This window comes from Eretmochelys imbricata, chromosome 6, assembly GCF_965152235.1.
Source record: "Eretmochelys imbricata isolate rEreImb1 chromosome 6, rEreImb1.hap1, whole genome shotgun sequence".
NCBI lineage: Eukaryota > Metazoa > Chordata > Testudines > Cheloniidae > Eretmochelys > Eretmochelys imbricata.
The window spans coordinates 60991650-61010365 of NC_135577.1; the positions used below are offsets into that span (position 1 = coordinate 60991650).

At 44.3% G+C, this 18716-nt stretch overlaps 1 protein-coding gene across 1 annotated transcript in view; it reads right to left on the reverse strand.

Annotated features, from left to right (window-relative positions):
• The window catches only part of MYBPC3 (myosin binding protein C3), a 136288-nt gene that overhangs the window by 77577 nt on the left and 39995 nt on the right, over positions 1-18716 (reverse strand). The window contains exons 12-17 of the mRNA XM_077819970.1: positions 14416-14439; positions 13537-13706; positions 12563-12695; positions 12272-12274; positions 10939-11063; positions 6023-6128 (exon numbers count right to left, since the gene is read on the reverse strand). Coding sequence (XP_077676096.1) covers positions 6023-6128; positions 10939-11063; positions 12272-12274; positions 12563-12695; positions 13537-13706; positions 14416-14439 — 561 coding nt within the window. The remainder of the gene's footprint in view (positions 1-6022; positions 6129-10938; positions 11064-12271; positions 12275-12562; positions 12696-13536; positions 13707-14415; positions 14440-18716) is intronic.

The following is an 18716-nucleotide window of genomic DNA, read 5'->3' on the forward strand; positions in this document are numbered from 1 at the left end:
ATGCTAACAATAGAGTGTAGCCACCGTGGCATGAGGGGCTAGTCACCCCAAGTACGTATCCATCTAAAATTCTAGGTATGTACTTGAAGCAATTCTGCTGCTCACACCACTGCAGCTACACACTGTTTTTAGCACTCTAGCTCCATCAGAGCTAGTACAGTTATTTCTCCTCGAGCTTTCAGTGTAGACATACCCTAAGTTACGTGCATTGAGTAGTGTCTTAAACAAGACTAGTTGAGAAATAAGGGATTAGCGTGAAGAAGAATAGTAGAATCTGGCCTTATTTTTTGTCTGCATAAGTACTGCTATTGTGGTTTTTGTTTTTAATTTTCTTTGAGGGAGTAGTGGATATTTTGCATTATTACTTTCATTTATTTAGTTAAGTGGCTAGCACACTGCTGGTGCCATATAAAATTATATTATCTGCACAGGGCTTTACAGACAATCAGTGGAACAATGGAAACTACAAACCTCAAGAGGGAACCTCCAGACTTTTCAGTTAGTTTTGCAACAGTATGCTACCACCAAAAAAAACAAACAAAACCACATCTGAAGTACAAATGTAGTCATTGCTGACTGGAGGGGGGAAGAGAGAGAAAAGGATGACAGTACAATTAAGACACTAGACTAGGCCTCACAAGGTTTAGGCTCCATTCTCAGCTGTGCTACAGTCTTCCTGCATAAATGGTTAATCTTGCTGTACCTCAGTCCCCCTTCTGTAAAAGTGGGGATAAAGACACTTCCATACTTTTCAGGCATACTGTGGGAATACATTCATTAATGTTTGCAACATGCTCAGATACAACAGTCATGGAGGCCATATAAGAACACAGACAGAACTGTTATTACGGCAGTTAGTACAGCTGTTTTCACTTTAGGCCTATCAACCAGTGTGCACATTCACCAGCCAGGGATGAAAAAATACACCCTAGCTACAAATCTCATTACATTCCTTTTCTCAGGGATTGCTTTATTTCCAAAACACAAACTTAAAGTCAGAATAAATTAACTTATATAACTGGCTAATAACCACCTGAGGCGTTTCCAGCTTCAGCCAGAGGGTGAAGGAGAACACAAATACTTCCCCTTTAGTAACCCTTTCCAACTACTATGGAGAGCCCCGCACTAGGCCAACACTGACCGGTGGTCTCTGCTGCCCCTTCCTAAGAGTCAGGAAGTCTTATACCTGTCTTCCTATAGGTCACATACTTGCTCCTATTAATGTACCTGTGATTACAGTTCCCAGTTTTAAAGGGCCCAAAGGCTGTAACAGAACACTGGGATATGCACATGTGTCCCAAGGCCCAGTGCCCTGTTGAAGGGCCTAAACTACTTAAACAGCTCCCTAAAGTAACCATATGGCATTTGATATTTTTCCCAGGTGATGACATTTATCCCTTTAGTCCAGGTGTTGACAAAAGGGGCATTTATTGAGTCTCTGAAATGGTGAAAAAAGACATTAAAATGTTATATATTGTATTCCTAACTGCTCAAACTCAGTTACTGTGTATTTGAGAGATCTCTATCTGACTGCTTACTCCCTATTAGGCAAAGACAGCTGCACCTTTTCCCTTGTCTGATAAAATGCACATTCCACAGATATCAAGTCTGTGTGGTGGGTCGTTTTGGGGAGTGGTTCTGAAGCACAGTATCAGAGAGTAGCAATTGCATGGTATTCCGGGAAGGACAGAGATTAATGCCCCCCCCTCCCATGCCTTGTCACCATGTATCTGTAAGTGGACACTACACAACGTGTGTGCACACGCATGTATTTTTAACAGAGTAATTTATACACTCTAGCCAGCTCTGGGGCGGGGGTCTATTTAAATTCTCAGTTCCTTCCTTGGAGAGGGCAGATGGAAGATAGCACTCTCTAGGAATGACTTGGGTATTATGGGAAATGCTGACAGCCTTGTGCCGGCAGCTGTTAACAAGCATGAGAGGATTCCATATGAAAAAGAAACTAAGTGAGGACAACATGTAAGAACTGGTATGTCAGAATTCCCCAGTGTCTTCTTCAAGCATGATTAGCATTCCAGCTTCCTGTAAACCAAAATGCTGAACATGCTGGGCTCCCTGAACTGAATGCCCCTCATTCCAATCTCACAAACCTAATTTGCATAATGATTGACTCTGCATGGTCAAGAGAATAGGTGTATTATTATTTGTGTTATTCCAGCACCCAGGAGCCCCAGTCATAGACCAGGACCCCATTGTGTTAGGTCTACAAACACAGAACAGAGCGTACAATCTAAGTATAAGACAAGAAACAACAAAGGGATGCAGACATATGGATGGGAAGTAGAAGGAAACAATGAGACAGTGCTGGTCAGCATTATCAGCAGTGGTCTCAGCCCATCAGCAGCCTAACAGTTGTCAAGTTTTTTGTAGACTTCACAGCAGAGGAGAGTTTGGAGGAGAGACTTCAAGGAAGATAACAAATTAGATTTGCTGATATCATGGGGAGCTTCTCCCAAGTGTGAGGGGCAGCATGGGAAGAATGAAGGTGCTTGTTTGAAAATGTAACACGTGGGCAAGGAAGCCTGGTTTCATGGGCCAATCAGAGGTGGGTGTCAACCTTTCAATACTGAATGAGAGATGAGAGGTAGAGTGAGGATTGCTCTTGAAAGGCCATGAAAGTGAAGACAAGTAAATTAAATTTGATACCATAGAGAAGAATCCAGTGGAGGGATTCAAAGAGGGGGTGATGTCATCAAAGTTGCAGACACAAAATTATGAGAACCTGACTGAGAGTTTTAGCTGGGTGGATGGACAGGGAAGGTGGTATCTTAGAGATCTTAGTCAGAAAGAATCATCAAAACTTAGACATAGACTGGTTGTGATGACCTAAAGAGGGGTCTGAGTCAAAGATGACATTAGGTTATGGGCCTGAATGACAGGTCAGATGCTGGTGTTGTCCACAGTAGATATGTCTTCACTTCTAGCTGGCAGTGTGATTCCCAGCTTGAGGAGACATGCTTGTGCTAACTCTGATCAAGATAGTTCACTCAAAATAGAATCTAGCTGCGACAGTGCACATGGCTGCAGTAGCCAGGCCAAGTACATACATAGCATCTCTGATGGGCACACACTTGGGGCAGCTAGCCACTTGCACTGCCGCAGCTACATTCTATTTTTAGTGTGCTAGAACAATCAGCACTAGTGTGAATATGTCTCATCCAGCTAGGTATCACACCCCCAGTTTGGAGTAATTGAAAAAGGAGGTTGCAGGGAGGATTTAGGGAGGAGGGTTAGAATCTCTGTTTTAGCCATGCTGAGCTTGAGCTGATGGCTAGAGAGCCATGAGGAGATATCAGAGAGACAGGCTGAGATTTTATTTTGAACAGAAGGAGACGGGTCTGGAGTAGAGAGGTATATCTGAGAATCATCTGTATAGAGATGGAAGTTGAATTTGGGTTTGTAGATGAGATTACTCAGAAATAAAATGTAGAGGGAGAAAAGAAAGGGACCAAGGGCAGAGCCCTGAGGAACACCCACGGAAAGTTGGTGGGGGGAGGGATGAGGAGGATCTTCTGAAGGACACGCTGAAGGAGCAGTTAGAGAGGTAGAAGGAGAACTACAAGAGGACAGAGTCACAGAAGCCAAGAGGGGACAAGATTTCAAGAACAGCATGAGTGACAGTATCAAAGCAGCTGACAGCTCAAAACAGTTGAGGATGGGGTACTAGTTCTGACCTTTGGCTATGGAAGAGGTCATTAGACACTTCTGTAAGATCATTTTCAGTTTAGTGGAAGGGATGGAAGCTAGATAGGAGATGATCTAGAGCAGAATTGGAGGAGAGGCATTCCAGAAAGCAATTGTAAACAACATGTTCAGTGAGCTTTAAAATGAAAGAGAAAAGGGAGTTGGGGCAGTTGAAGAGGAAAGTGGGGTCAAGGGTGGGTTATTTTAATATTGGAGAGAATAAAGCATGTTTGTATGGTGAGGGGAAAGAGCCAGAGCAAAGTGGGAGGTTAAGGAGAAGAGTAAGGTAGGGGATGAGAGTGAGCACCTGGGAGAGATCAAGAAATGGGATGGGATGGGGTTACTGGGCCAGAGGAATGGGTTAGAGGAGGAGAGCAGGTGAGAAACTTCTGCATCTGTAAATGGGGGGAAGGAGAGAATTGTAGGAGAGGAAAGGAGGAAGGGAAGGTGAAATGAGGGAAAGAGGAAGGTCACATCATATTTTGTCAGTTTTCTCTCAGACAGGAAGAGGGGAGAGTTTGAGGAGTGAGTCAAAGATGGTGAAAAGGCAGGTGGGATTGTAGGGCATGAATCAATTAAGTTGGAGAAGTAAAGTTTAGCTATGAAGATGTTAGAACTAAAGAAGAGAATGAATTTCTAATGGAGGAAGTCAGCCTGATCACAGGTTTTCCACCAGAGTTGCTCTGCAGTGCAAGAGCAGGAGGGGAGGAAAGGAATGTTGGGGGTGAGCCAGGGCTGGGTTGGGTAGGGTGGATCTCTTGTAATGGGAGAGAGAGGCTAAAGAGTCCAGGATGGAGAAGAGCAATGCATGGAGAGAATCAATAACCAAAGTGATGGAAGAGAGGACAGGGAGGAGAGGGCCGAGCAGATGAGAAGTCATCAGTTCTGATCAATTGGAAGTCATGGAAAGGCCGAGTCACAGGGTGTGAATTGGGAGGCTGCTGGGTGAGGATGAAAGAGACCAGGTGATGGCCAGAGTGGGGGAACCCAGCAACAGAGAGATCAGAGAGAGAGCAGTGCTTGATGAAGACCAAGTCAAGTGAATAGTCCTTCTGGTGAGTGAGAGAATTGAACCAGGGCTGCAGATCAAATGAAGACATGAGGGTGATGAAATGTGGAGCTAAGGGGTTGGATGGGTCGTCAACATGGAAGGTGAAGTCTCCAAGGATGAGTGGGGGAGATTGTGAAGAGAAAGAGAGAGCCAGGAGTCAAAATCAGTGAGGAAGGCTGATGAGGAGGAGTTGTGCAGAGGGAAGATGACAACAAGGAGAGGAGAGGAAAGGCTTTTGTCCTGAGGAATACTGACTTCTCCCTTGAGAGTCCCTTCCCCTTTTGACAGTGTCTGCTTCCTTGAAGGTATTTTCCTTTGCCTTGGAAACCACTCCTTGCTCCCCTGAGAGTTCCTGTCCCTGACACTGTGAGCTGCTACTACTTCTCTGAGGGTTCCTGACACATTCCCTGAAGATGGCGTTATGCCACTTTTTCTATTCTGCCCTAGTTTGAGTTAGTCTCAGAATCAACTATCAATAATGGTTTCTAAGGGCCAGAATCTGTATCCCTGTGCTGCACATCTGTGCAGGAGATGCCAACACCCTAGGTCTTGTGCTCTGTGAGCATTGGGGTACTACAGACAATCCAGAGTGGACATAGATAGGTGGCTATGAAATGGGGAGTTAGCCCCCTTCTGCATTAGCTGGCCACCTAGGGCTGGTGCTGGGGGGGTCATATGCTTACACCTCCCAAAAGGAAATGTAGAAGCCACTTCTTAATGTTTATTATAGAGCCCTCAAAGGCATTGTGCTTGCTTGTGCCCTGTGTAGGGAGAAAACCTCCAACCACTGGCAACAGTGCTTCTGAACCCATTTAACAAGAAGAGCAGAAGATGCCATTAAGTCCATTAGGATCTTGCCATGCAGATCTAATGAACCTGTGCAACACTTAGACCGTAAAGTAATAGGCTCTATAGAAAACTCCAAAACAAGTATATTGATAGAATGCTAGAATTATAGAGTGAGAAATTCTGGATACATCATAAAGTATCCCTTACATTTGTTGTTTTATCACTTTATGATCTGTTCTGGCCTCTCTCCTTCTCCTCCTCACCCTGTTAGGTGGGTGGATGGGGTATTCTCAGTTCCTCTCTTTCTGACCCTGAAGGCATGTGGGTGTGGAGTTCCACCCTGTCCCTCTCCTCATTGCTTCAGGGACAGGCCCCAGCCACTCATGACAATATAACCACACTAATGGTGTCAGCCCTAGAGTCCCCCACACAGGAGTGTGCACTGGGTGTTTTTTTTTTTTCTTACATTACCCTTACCATTTCACAGCAGCCCCTTCCTCAGACACTTCACACTCGAACTCCACTCTCTCTCCAGCCATCACCACCTGGTCCTCTAATGGATGGCTGATCAGGATTGGAGGCTCTGGAAATGAACAAGCCTGTTTTAAACAGGGTCTGGATAATGGAACACAAAGAGTACTAAGATCCCTGTCCCTTCATTTGCATCTTAGTGGGGGAAAGGGACAGGATCTGAGGTAAGACATTTTTCATTCTACAGTAACTAGGGAGCAGTGAACTAATCTCATCCATTCCAAAGCACCCACCAATGCACACCATATGGCAGCATACAATTTGCTATGCCAGTTCATACCATTAATTTTATCTAGTGATTCCTCTGTTCTTACATTATGGGACAGAATAAAAATGAGGGATTAATCATTTCTCATTTATATTCTTCATAACCCAAATTCAGAGGTGTTAAAAACCTGGCCCATTTGACATATTTGTGCAGTCTATGTAACATATTTCGCTTATATACCAGATAAACTTTATTTGTAAAGTATATTTCTAGTCCTCTTTGTTGCAAATACAGTCTTCTAAATGTGAATCAAGTGTAACCTGCTCTGCCCCCTCCACTAATCTCATGGGGTGTTAACATTAAAGTCTAAAGATAACACTTGCAATGTGAGCATTGACCATTTAATTGTTGATCATTTTTGCAGGTAGGTTGGGGAAGGGGTTGGGACTGTAATTTTATTTTAACAAGCCTGAATGAATGTTAATGCAGAAACAGTTCCAGATAGAAAGGGCTCATGGTGTGCATCTGGCCCTAACCCACTATGACCAAAACTGAGCACAATGCTCTGCAGGAATAGCCTAATATCTGATATGTCATAAAGTTTGTTTTGTCTCCCTTTTATGATGCACTCAAGTGTTATGTTAGCTTGTAACTTGCTTGCTGCCTTCATTTAACTGTGAAGAAAAATGCCTTGTTGTTCAGTAAATAATAGAATCTGTTTCTGTTGTTAAGAATGTCCTTTTCTGTGAGATTAACTAGTATCAGCCCTACACTACACTACAGGGTTAGGTCGAATTTAGCCGCATTAGGTCGATTTTATAATGAATGCATCTACACAAGCAACCCTGTGCCGTCAACCTAAAGGGCTTTTAAAATCGACTTCTGTACTCCTCCCCGGCAAGGGGAATAGCGCTAAAATTGACCTTGCTGGGTTGAATTTGGGGTAGTGCAGACACAAATCGACATTATTGGCCTCTGGGAGCTATCCCAGAGTGCTCCAATGTGACCACTCTGGACAGCATTTTCAAGTCCGATGAACTAGCCAGGTACACAGGAAAAGCCCCAGGAATTTTTGAATTTCATTTCCTGTTCGGTCAGCGTGGCGAGCTCAGCAGCACAGGTGACCATGCAGTCCCCCCAGAATCGCAAACGAGCTCCAGCATGGAGCGAACGGGAGATACTGTATCTGATTGCTGTATGGGAAGAAGAATCTGTGCAGGCCAAACTCTGATCAAAAAGAAGAAATGCTAATATATATGCTAAAATCGCACAGGGCATGATGGACAGAGGCTACAACAGGGACACACAGCAGAGCCGCGTGAAAGCCAAGGAGCTCAGGCAAGCCTACAAAAAGACAAAGGAGGCAAATGGTCGCTCTGGGTCAGAGCCCCATACATACCACTTCTATGATCAGCTGCATGGCATTCTGTGGGGGTACTCTACCACTATCCCACCACTGTCCATGGACACCTGCAAGGGGGGAGTCTCACGCAACACGGAGGAGGATTTTGTGGATGAGGAGGAGGAGAATGCACAGCAGGCAAGTGGTGAATCCATTCTCCCCAGCAGCCAGGACCTTTTCATCACCCTGGAGCCAATACCCTCCCAAGGCAGGGTCCCCAACCCTGAAGCCGGATAAGGCAGCTCTGGTGAGTGCACATTTGTAACTACCGTACAGGGTTTAAAAGCAATAGTGTTTAATGTTTGATTTGCCCTGAAGACTTGGGATGCATTTGCGGCCAGTACAGCTACTGGAAAAGTCTGTTAATGTGTCTGGGGATGGAGCGGGAATCCTCCAGGGACTTCTCCATGAAGCTCTCCTGGAGGTACTCTGAAAGCCTTTGCAGAAGGTTTTCTGGGGAGGGCTGCACATCCACCCGAAAACCGCAGCCCCTCCTTTTAAATGGCAAACCCAACCGGCATTGCTTGCTATGGGAAAGGAGGACGCTGCAGTTTGAAAACATTCCCACATGTTATGAAGGCGTCAGAAGCCAAACCCGCGTACCCTTTGACTTACCATGGCAGCCTGGAAACCGAATTCTGTTGCCCAGCTGTGTGTGATGTGTCACCATACTGGCAGGCGCCCAATATAAAAGGCAAAATGTGACCGTGTATCTAAAACACATGTGCTGTCTGCTGTGAATTGCTTAATTCACTGTGAAAAAGTCTCCCTTTTGTTCTCAGAAATGTATCATCTTAAATTTTACTCTCCCTTTTTAATCCCCCTGCAGATGCAAATGTTTCTATGCTCCCCCATCATCTCTGTCCCTGAGGTTATCACAGATTAGAAGGTAAAAAAAACCGCACTCGTGATGACATGTTTTCTGAGCTCATGCAGTCCTCTCACACTGATAGGGCACAGCTGAATGTATGAAGGCAATCAGTGGCAGAGTCCAGGAAAGCATTAAGTGAGTGCGATGAGAAGAGGCAGGATGCAATGCTGAGGCTAATGGGGGAGCAAACGGACATGCTCAGGCATCTGGTGGAGCTACACGAAAGCCAACAAGAGCACAGACTGCTGCTGCATCCACTGTACAACCTCCTGCCCTCCTCCCCAAGTTCCATATCCTCCTCACCCAGACGTCCAAGAACTCGGGCAGTGGAGGCTCCAGGCACCCAGCCATTCCACTCCAGAGGATGGCCCAAGCAACAGAAGGCTATCATTCAAACAGTTTTGATTTGTAGTGTGGCTACAATAAGCAATGTGGCCTTGTCCTTCCCTCCTCCGCTCCTCCCCCATCCCACCCTACCCCCCGGGCTACCTTATCAGTTATCTTCCTTTTTTTAAAAATTAATAAAGAAAGAATGCATGGTTTCAGAACAACAGTGACTTTATTTCCTTTGCCAGCTGTGATCGAAGGGGGGCAGGTGGTTGGCTTTCAGGGAATTAAAATCAACAAAGGGGGCGGGTTTGCATCAAGGAGAAACACACGCAACTGTCACACCGTAGCCTGGCCAGTCATGAAACTGGTTTTCAAAGCCTCTCTGATGCACAGCACGCCTACCTGTGCTCTTCTAATCACCCTGGTGTCTGGCTGCTCAAAATTGGATGCCAGGTGATTTGCCTCAACCTCCCATCCCTCCATAAATGTCTCCCTCTTACTCTCACAGATAGTATGGAGCACACAGCAAGCAGTAATAACAATGAGAATATTGGTTGCGCTGAGGTCTAACCTAGTCAGCAGACAGCGCCAGCGAGCTTTTAAACGTCCAAAGGCACATTCTGCTACCATTCTGCACTTGCTCAGCCTATAGCTGAACTGCTCCTTCCTACTGTCCACGCTGCCTGTGTATGGCTTCATGAGCCATGGGAGCAAGGGGTAGGCTGGGTCTCCAAGGATAACAAAAGGCATTTCAACATCCCCAACAGTAATTTTCTGGTCTGGGAATTAAGTCCCTTCTTGCAGCTGCTCAAACAGCCCAGAGTTCCTAAAGATGCGAGCATCATGCACCTTTCCCGGCCATCCCACACTGATGTCGGTGAAACGTCCCTTGTGATCCACCAGTACTTGCAGCACCATTGAGAAGTACCACTTGTGGTTTATGTACTGGTTGGCAAGGTAGTCTGGTGCCAAGATAGGGATGTGCGTTCCGTCTGTCGCCCCACCACAGTTAGGGAAACCCATTGCAGCAAAGCCATCCTGGGAAATATGACCTGTATATTTCCCAGAGTCACTACCCTTGATAGCAGAACGTCAATGATTGCATTTACTCCTTGAATCACAGCAGCCCGCACAGTAGATTTGCCCACTCCAAATTGATTCCCGACTGACCAATAGCAGTCAGGCATTGCAAGTTTCCACAGGGCTATCGCCACTCGCTTCTCAACTGTCAGGGTAGCTCTCATCTTGGTATTCCTATGCTTCAGGGTGCGGGAAAGCAACTCACAGAGTTCCAGGAAAGTGGCCTTATGCATGCAAAAGTTTCGCAGCCACTGGGAATCATCCCAGTCCTGCAAGACTATGCGATCCCACCAGTCTGTGCTTGTTTGCCGGGCCCAGAATCGGCATTCCACTGTATCAACCAGCCCCACTGCCACCATGATGTCCCAATTGCCACATCCCATGCTTTCAGGAACGTCTCTGTCCATGTCCTTCTCACAATCGTCCTCATGCTGCCGTCTCTTAGCCAGGTTCTGCACATACTGCACTATAATGCGTGAGGTGTTTACAGTGCTCACAACAGCAGCGGTAAGCTGAGTGGACTCCATGCTTGCCATGCTATGCCGTCTGCACGGGTAACCCAGGAAAAAAGGCGCGAAATGATTGTCTGCAATTGCTTTCACGGAGGGAGGCAGGGAGGGGAGACTGACGACATGTACCCAAAACCACCCGCGACAATGTTTTTGCCCCATCAGGCATTGGGAGCTTAACCCAGAATTCCAATGGGCAGCGGAGACTGTGGGAACTGTGGGATAGCTTCCCACAGTGCACCGCTCCATGAGTCGATGCTAGCCACAGTAGTGAGGACGCACTCCGCCGATTTAATGCGCTTAGTGGGGACATACACCATCGACTGTATAAAATCGATGTCTAAAAATCAACTTCTATAAAATCGACCTAATTTCGTAGTGTACAAATATCCTCAGAGTAGAGAAGCAGGACATAACAATAAATGGTATTAGCATGGATCTGCTTCTCTTGCTGGCACTCACCTTTTACAAATAGTTCTGTGAAGCTTTTCTCCTCATCAACCACACACTGATATGCTGCATCATCAGCTAGGGAGCAGTGATTGATAGTCAGGATCCTCTTATTCCCAACAGCCTCAAAAATATATCTGAAGAAATGCAAACAGAATCTAAGTGTAATTCTCACCAAGTATGTCCTTTAGAGCCAGCCACCCTGTTCTGGCGCATGCGAGAAGGGAGGGAAGGCCTGGGTGAGAGGAGTGGGAAGGACTTTGTACCAGCCACCCTACCTGGCAAAGGGGAGAGGAAGACTGTTTGAGAGTTATCCGCTTCTAGAATGCTCGTGATGGGGGGACACAGAGAACTATTTACAACAACAAGAGAGAGTTCAGCAAGGTGTGACGGGGTATACAAACCTCACACTGAGCAGCAAGGGGTTAAGGAACCATTCTGAGCTGAGACAGTCCTGCCCTGCCACATCTGTAGCAAATGCACCACTTGGAGGAGGAATTAAAAGGCAGGTGAGCAGCTCATGTGGTGGCAGACCAAAGAAGAGAGCACACCTGATACTGGCAGCTCCACAAGAGATGAGCTGAGGGAAGGTAGAATCTCTCCCTAAACAACTGTCCAAATATCTCTCCCTGAGGGAGGGAAGAAAGGGCTTGCTGCAGAGACAGCTTGAGAGGGAAGCACTCCCTCTCATATGAACTCTGGATTTCATTGGTCCCCTTTATTTGTGTTTGGACTACCCCAGCAGGGGAAAGCCCTTGGAACGAGCTGGGCCATACTACAGGAGGAGGCAGTTTCTGCCTGAGAGGGAAGAAAGACCTTGCTACATGCTGCTGTCTGGAGGTGCCTTGTGGTGAGCAGAAGACCCTCATGCTGCCTTACCCCAGATGATGACCTTAAGACAATTGCAGGGAGGTGATAGGAAGTGGCCCAGGGAGGGTTGCCTTAAGAATTCCAAGCTGTCAGATCACTGATAGCCCTCAAAGGGCCCTGGGTTGGAGCCTGGTGGAGAGGAAGGGCCCAGGCTCCCCTATTAACAACCCTCCCCCCCCCCAGCATGTCACTGGGCAGTGCTCCCCAACCAACCTCGAGCGAGGGCTGTGTCACAAGGATATTGCCCTTCTTGTTAATGGCTGCTAGAATGCCAGCCAGTACAAGTGTTCTCCCATGTAGCCTCACTAGAGGCCTGATTAGCCCCCACTTATGTCCCAACAGAACTTCAGCACAAAATCACTTCAGCTGTAGCTGATGTCCTGTTACATTTAGATAGGTCCCATATCACAAGAAGGACAATCTCACTGGATCTTAAATACATTCAGAAACAGTAAGATATAATCTGAGGACTTACTTGCTAAGTGGGCAGATGACAATGTTCAATTCCATGTGCAGAGAGTGAGCACAGGGCAAGGAGGGGAAAAGAAACAGTAATGAGAACTGCAAACGGAATGTCATTTCACATGTTAACTGGCACTGCACCCACAATGACACACCCATAGTCTTCCTCCATCTTTCCCTTTCCCGTCTGATATTCCCCCTGCTTTCTTTATAGTCTCCCCTTCCTGAAGATGGCTTGGTATCTACAGTTGTTCCAGACCTAACACTCTCCAGGCTGGATTTCCCAGTCTCTTTTCTAATTTACCTGCCGCTCACTTGGATCTCCTGTCCATTCTTCAGCCATTTCACTTCAGCATCTGGGTTGGCAAGTTCAACCATTAGCTTGATCTTCTGTCCTTTGTCCACTTGGTAAGCAGGATCCAGTTTCTGGAGGAATGCTGAGATGAAGAACCATTACAAAAAGGAGATTTTAATAATTTTCCTTTGCTATGTTTCCTTTCTTTGCAGCCTAATCTGGAGAAAAGGAAGTCAGGAAAGGAAAGGCGGTTTTTATCACCTTTCCTATTGGTTTATCTTCTTAATCCTTGCTCTGTTCTTTCCATATCTGCCCTCACCCCCTTCTACCTTTCTTTCCCAAATGCCTTAAGCTTCACCCTCCATCCTTTTCTATGATTCTGTGGCCTGATCTAGACTAGGATGATGTTAGCTAACATGCTAATTAGCATGTTCTAAATCTAGTATAGATAAGACAGTGTGTAATTTAACCAGTTTAGCACATGTTGAGTCAAAGCCTAAATTTCTCACTAGGCTTTCCCTTGATAACATATTAAAGGCAGTGTGCCTTGTCTACACTAGACTTTTAAAATGTTAGCTAACATCCCACTTTTAAATCCTAGTCTAAACAAGACCCATTAGATCACATAAACCATGGTGTCTGGGGTGTAGCTGAGAAGTCCTTGTCTTCTACGGAAGATAAAATTGACCACTCCTGTCTAAAGGAACCATTGCTGGTTAAGGCACAGAACAGAGTGTTATAATGTCGGGGGAAATCTAGCAAAATGAGGAAGGTGTGTAATCTCCAAGAGTCATAGTGAGGTAGTTCAGAAGACCTGGTGAAGGTCTTATCTTGGGAACAGGCATCTCAAGTATAAAAGACTATAGGAAAAGTTGGAAGAACTAGTTAAATCATGTCCCTCTCCCCTAATGTTGATATTGGAAACACCAATGACCAAAATAAGATAAGAACAGATATTTTAGGAAGAAATACAGCTCTCCAACCTGTACTTTTCTTCTCCTCCTTTTTTATGCGTTTGAGGCGTTTCAGCATCCCCCGTAGGTCTGTGATGCCATACTGGAAAGCAATTTTCTCATACTCAGAAGGAGGAGCTCTCCGCAGGATGTCCCAGACATCAACATCAGGTTGTAATTCAGTTTTTGGCTCACTTTTGCTAGGAGAGGAGTAGAACGTTAGAATGACACACTAGAAAGAACTTCCAAAGAAGCCATAAACTTGGCAAGCTATGCATTGCTTAAGTGAAGCCATTCCTGCATTAGATGTCAGCAGTCTAGCTTTATTATTACAGAAATGCCTAGAGACCCTAACCAAAATCAGGGCCTAAATGTGGTAGATGTTGTACATATGCATATTAGAGACAGTTCCTGCCCTGAAGAGCTTATAGTCTATCTAGGCAAGACAAAGTATTATCCCCATTTTAAAGATGGGGAACTGAGGCACAAAGATGAGTTTCCTAAGATCACCCGTGAAATCTGTGGCAGAGCCAGGAAATGAGCCCAGATCTTCTGAGGCCCACGCTCATGTCTATAAGATAGGGACTCACCTCTTATCTCCCAGGATTCGTTCTCTTTATTAAAGTGAGGCCTGGTTCATCTTTAAAGTGAAGATCAGTTTTGTGATGGGAAGGTTGTCTATAATCAGTTCTTAAGAGTTGAAAGACACTTAGATTGGCAGGTTCTGGCTAGCAAGACACTATTTACAATGGGCCACTCAGCTTATGGATTGCCCAAAGAGCTGGTGATTATGGGAGAGTTAACTTGTGGTACACTAGGACCCGAATGAGAAGTAGGCTGATCTGCTGTGTGAAAAACATTATGCACCTGTCATAGTATATATTATTTGAAGATTGATTAAAAACTTACCGATTTACTGAGCGCAAGAAGCTGCTGGACTCGAGAGCGATGCAGAGAAGCATTTGGAAAAGCATGCAGCATCCCCATGGGCAGGAAAGAGGGCAACATGTGTTAATACAACAGAGCCATCATCATCTCCACCCTTAGCAGAAAAAGCCTGCATTTCAGCAGCAGGGAGATGGATATATTGCACTGAAATATACTCAAGAAGAAATGCATTTTTCTAGTGAAATCAGCCTCATTCTGTAGAGTTCCATCTTACAGTTTATATTGCAGATGTAAACACCACAATTTATTTCTGCTACTGGTAGATGGCCTCATAGGGCAAAGTGAGGCTATTTACGTCACTATCCTCATTCCAAAAATGAACCTTCTGCCTGACATCTTTCAATGGATTTCTCACAAAAGACGGTATGGTGAATTCCTTTGAAGGATGAGGGAGGTATGACAAGACATGCAGGCTCCAGAATCCTGGAGGGAAAATCAGCACCTCTTAGAACTCCTTGTAGGTGGAGCTTATTTCCAGGATCAAGCAAATTCCAGTGCAGCAGAATATACCCATGTAATAAGGCTGTGTTCAGTAATGAATCCCAGGCCCTTCCCCTCCCCCAAATCATACACAAGCTATGAAGCATGCAGTGAAGGGAAACTTAGAGGACTCTTTAGTTTTGTTTTCATTTATATGATATACTGTGAATGTCTACAGAGAAGGAATATCTCCCATTAATCTCCGTGAGGAATGTCACTGCATGAAAGGAGCATGGAGGGTTAGTGGGGTCAGTCTAGGGAGCATCTTTAACAAGGTGGTTCTAATATTCCAGTGTTTTTCTTAGGAAGGTGTTTGTAACAGGATTTCTACTATTATTATAGTGCCGCAATTGAGTGTCAGGGTTTCCAGTATCCATGTCCAGCTTGGAGCTTGCACTTCAGTCATTCTGAGCTGAAACTTGGCATGTAAAGTCTTATACTTAGAGAATTGTTCTTTAAGGTGGTTTAACATCCTCTATTACCGGGATTGACTGGTTGGATCTCCAGCCAGTATTCTGTTACAAATACGGGCCACAGTGGAGATGTTTCTTCACTAGAGCATATCTACGTCCTCCAGAAATTCAGCCAGCTCCCTCCCCACTACATATCCCCACTGGTTTCTTTGTGTCTGGTAAATTATTTGTATTTTGCCTAGCAAGGCACAATTAAAAATTGTGCCCTGCCAACCAAAAGAACAGGCCATTTACCAGATAGTCTAAGATCTTTCAACATACGAAGCACTCTGAGCTAGCTAGCTCTTGATAATGTGAACAAGCAACATTTATAATACTGTCTAAATACATGCTTCCTAGTTATAAATGTAAGGTTTGCATTGGAGCAATTATGCTCTGAGGAAACAGTGGCTCAAAAATAAGTATAGAATCATAGAACGTAAAAAAAACCCTATTAGGTCAAATCTAGTTTCTCTCTCCAGCTAACCTATATGCACTGTCCACCTGAAAGTTTAAGGTAGGATTATTCATATTGTGTTCAAATACATTGTCTAGGTTATTTTTTAAACGCAAATAAGTCTTCCACTTTGGAGATTGTTCCCCAACCAAATACATCTCATTGTCAAGGTGGTCTCCCTAATATTCAACTTAAATTTTCCATTGTTCAGTTTCATCCCATTATTTCTGGTTATACTCAGTTGGAGCACCTGAAACAACTCCTCTCCATTCCTGGTGTTTATATCCCTCTATAATTATAGAGAATTATCTTATCCACCTTAGTTATTGTGTAGCCAAGCTATATATATATTTTTTGTAATATTGCCTCATTCATGTAAACCATATCATCATCTGTGGACTGGACTTCATGCCTGTGGGAAGTTGGTAGAGGTGCTTTCTTCAATTATAACTCATTTTAAAAATATTTGGGGTAAAGGCTATTGGCTATTCCCTTGCAGTCAATGACACTGCACCTGTTTACACAAGCAGAGAATTTGGCCAATTGTCTCCCTCTGTGTTTTGTACTTGGTCATGTAATCCAATGTTGTTGCATAAATAATAACTGAAACAAAAATCCCACAGCACTTGTAAGGACTAATGAGATCTTGCTGTGGGTCCTGCAAGACTTACCTTTAAGTAGTTGGTATTGTATATACATCCAAAATATTTATATACCTGAATAAAAATCATGCATCAAGAATCCCTAACTGTGTCAAGCCCACCCTAAACCCATGTTTATGTGAACTAAAATGCAAGGAACCTGAATGTTCCCCAAAGTGCAATCTCAGCCTTGTTTGTAAAGAGCAAGTGTTTTGTAACTCTCCAGAGCATGGACTGGCTTGTAAATTGCCACTACATAATAAAAAAGCTATTTTACAGCCAAGAATCACCATTTAAATAGTGTAGAATTGAGCACTTAGAAGCAGGAAAGTCCTGTTCATAACCCTTCAGAATTCATGTCCCTGTCTCCTCCAGTAAGTTCTGGGCTTCATGTTTCCCCATTTCTAATGCTCCCTGTCACCACTTTAACTTTATTAAAACATTCTTTTAGTTCCAGTAAGGATTTGTAGTATTCACAGAAATAGACTGACCTCTCCCACCCAGCTGGAGTAACATCCTCCCAGGCTAAGCATTTCAGGAAGGGGAGTGCTCTTAATGTGGTGACTTTGGTCTCCTTAGGTTTCTCCTGCCCTAAAGTCATTCTCCCTGATGTTGAGGGTCTTAGCTGCAGGGATCACCTCGTAGGTTGACCGTGCACTTGAGGACATTAAGATGAAGCTCAGTGAACCTGCTGTTAACAGAACAGGCAGCTGATATTTTTTTAAATGTGTGAGGATGTTAAAAATAGTTTTGTACATCCCAGAGATGGTTCCTTCCTATCCTGTTACCCTGGATTGCTTACTTCCTATCCTGTTACCCTGTCAGCTGTCATCTCTTTCAAGGTCTCTTCACTATCCTATTTAATACTAGTGTGAAAACTGTTCCCTTCCCCTTCCCCATGACCTATCTGTGGCCTATGGCACCTGTGTGTCAACACCAGCTAATTAAATTACAGTGGCCAGAAAATACAACTCCTGTACAATATAAAATGAAGTTTTCTCCGTGACAGTGAACATGTGCGTCATCTGGGTAAAGTAGTACTTGATGATGGGTAAGGTGGAACAGAAGTAGAAGGTGATGGCAGAGGTGTCATTCCTGCATTCTGTCTCTCTGCAGTTCTTGAGAGTTCTTCAACATGTTTGTTTCTCCAGTTGTGTTTTCAAAGGAGCATATATTCACCCCATAAAAAGGCTTGGTGTCTTCCAGGAGTTATTAATGTGGAGTAAAAATGCAGTGATAGTTAAAAGCATAATTTCCTGAGTCATGGTTTTTAGTTTAATATTAATGATAACTAACTAACCCAGTAGGTCAAAAATCATGAAAGTACTGGAGATTATTCTCTCTCTTTTATTTATTTATTTATTTTTATTTTATTTATTTATCTGTCTGTAGTTGCTGTTCACTAAAATTGATCATGAAAGCAGAAGGAAGGCTCCATTGGAGGTGTTCTGAACTCCTACACTACCCTCTTCTCCCAGCTGGTGTCACTTTAGGGAATGGTACAGAGCAATGTTTCTCAACTTTCCAGACTGGCAAACCTTATTTGAAGTAAAAATGCTTATGACCCCCTTCATTTATTCTAAAATAAGAGTTAAAAATCCACACAACTGCTACCAAAACTACTGCATTTGACCTCACAAACTCTGAAGGCTTTGGCCACTCTGAAGTTACTCTGGAATTTTTATTGTCTTTGCTTTAGAATTGTAATAACATTTTCAGTCTCTTGCTTCCCCCATGATTGCTTTATCTGACCCCTCTGGAGGTCATCATGACCCACCAGTTGAGAAACAACTGGTATAGAGGTAATGGCTCTGGATAGTTCAATTACTGTAGTTCCAGCCTCTCCCAGCAGGCTCCACCTATTTAGGAATGCTGTCTATGATGGCATTATGAGGGCAGAGTCCCTATCTAGTTGGCACAGTAGTATGTGGTATATCTGAAAATAAATGAGGCCCATGAGGTAGAAATTTACAGACTGCAAGTTCAATCCTGTATTACTAAGAGTTCTGCTACTTGCTTTCTACTGGATCTTAATCTACATAAACACAGTTCCATTCTATTATAAATGGAGCCAAAACACATGAGCAGAGACTGAGGCCAGAATCAAGAACAGAGAGTTGGCTAAATAGCGCATTGAGGAAAACTTGAAACAGTTAACTACGTATAACTTGGCAAGAAAAAGCAACTCAGGAACATCTGTCAATAATAATTTGCAGTTTTTAAATATTGAGG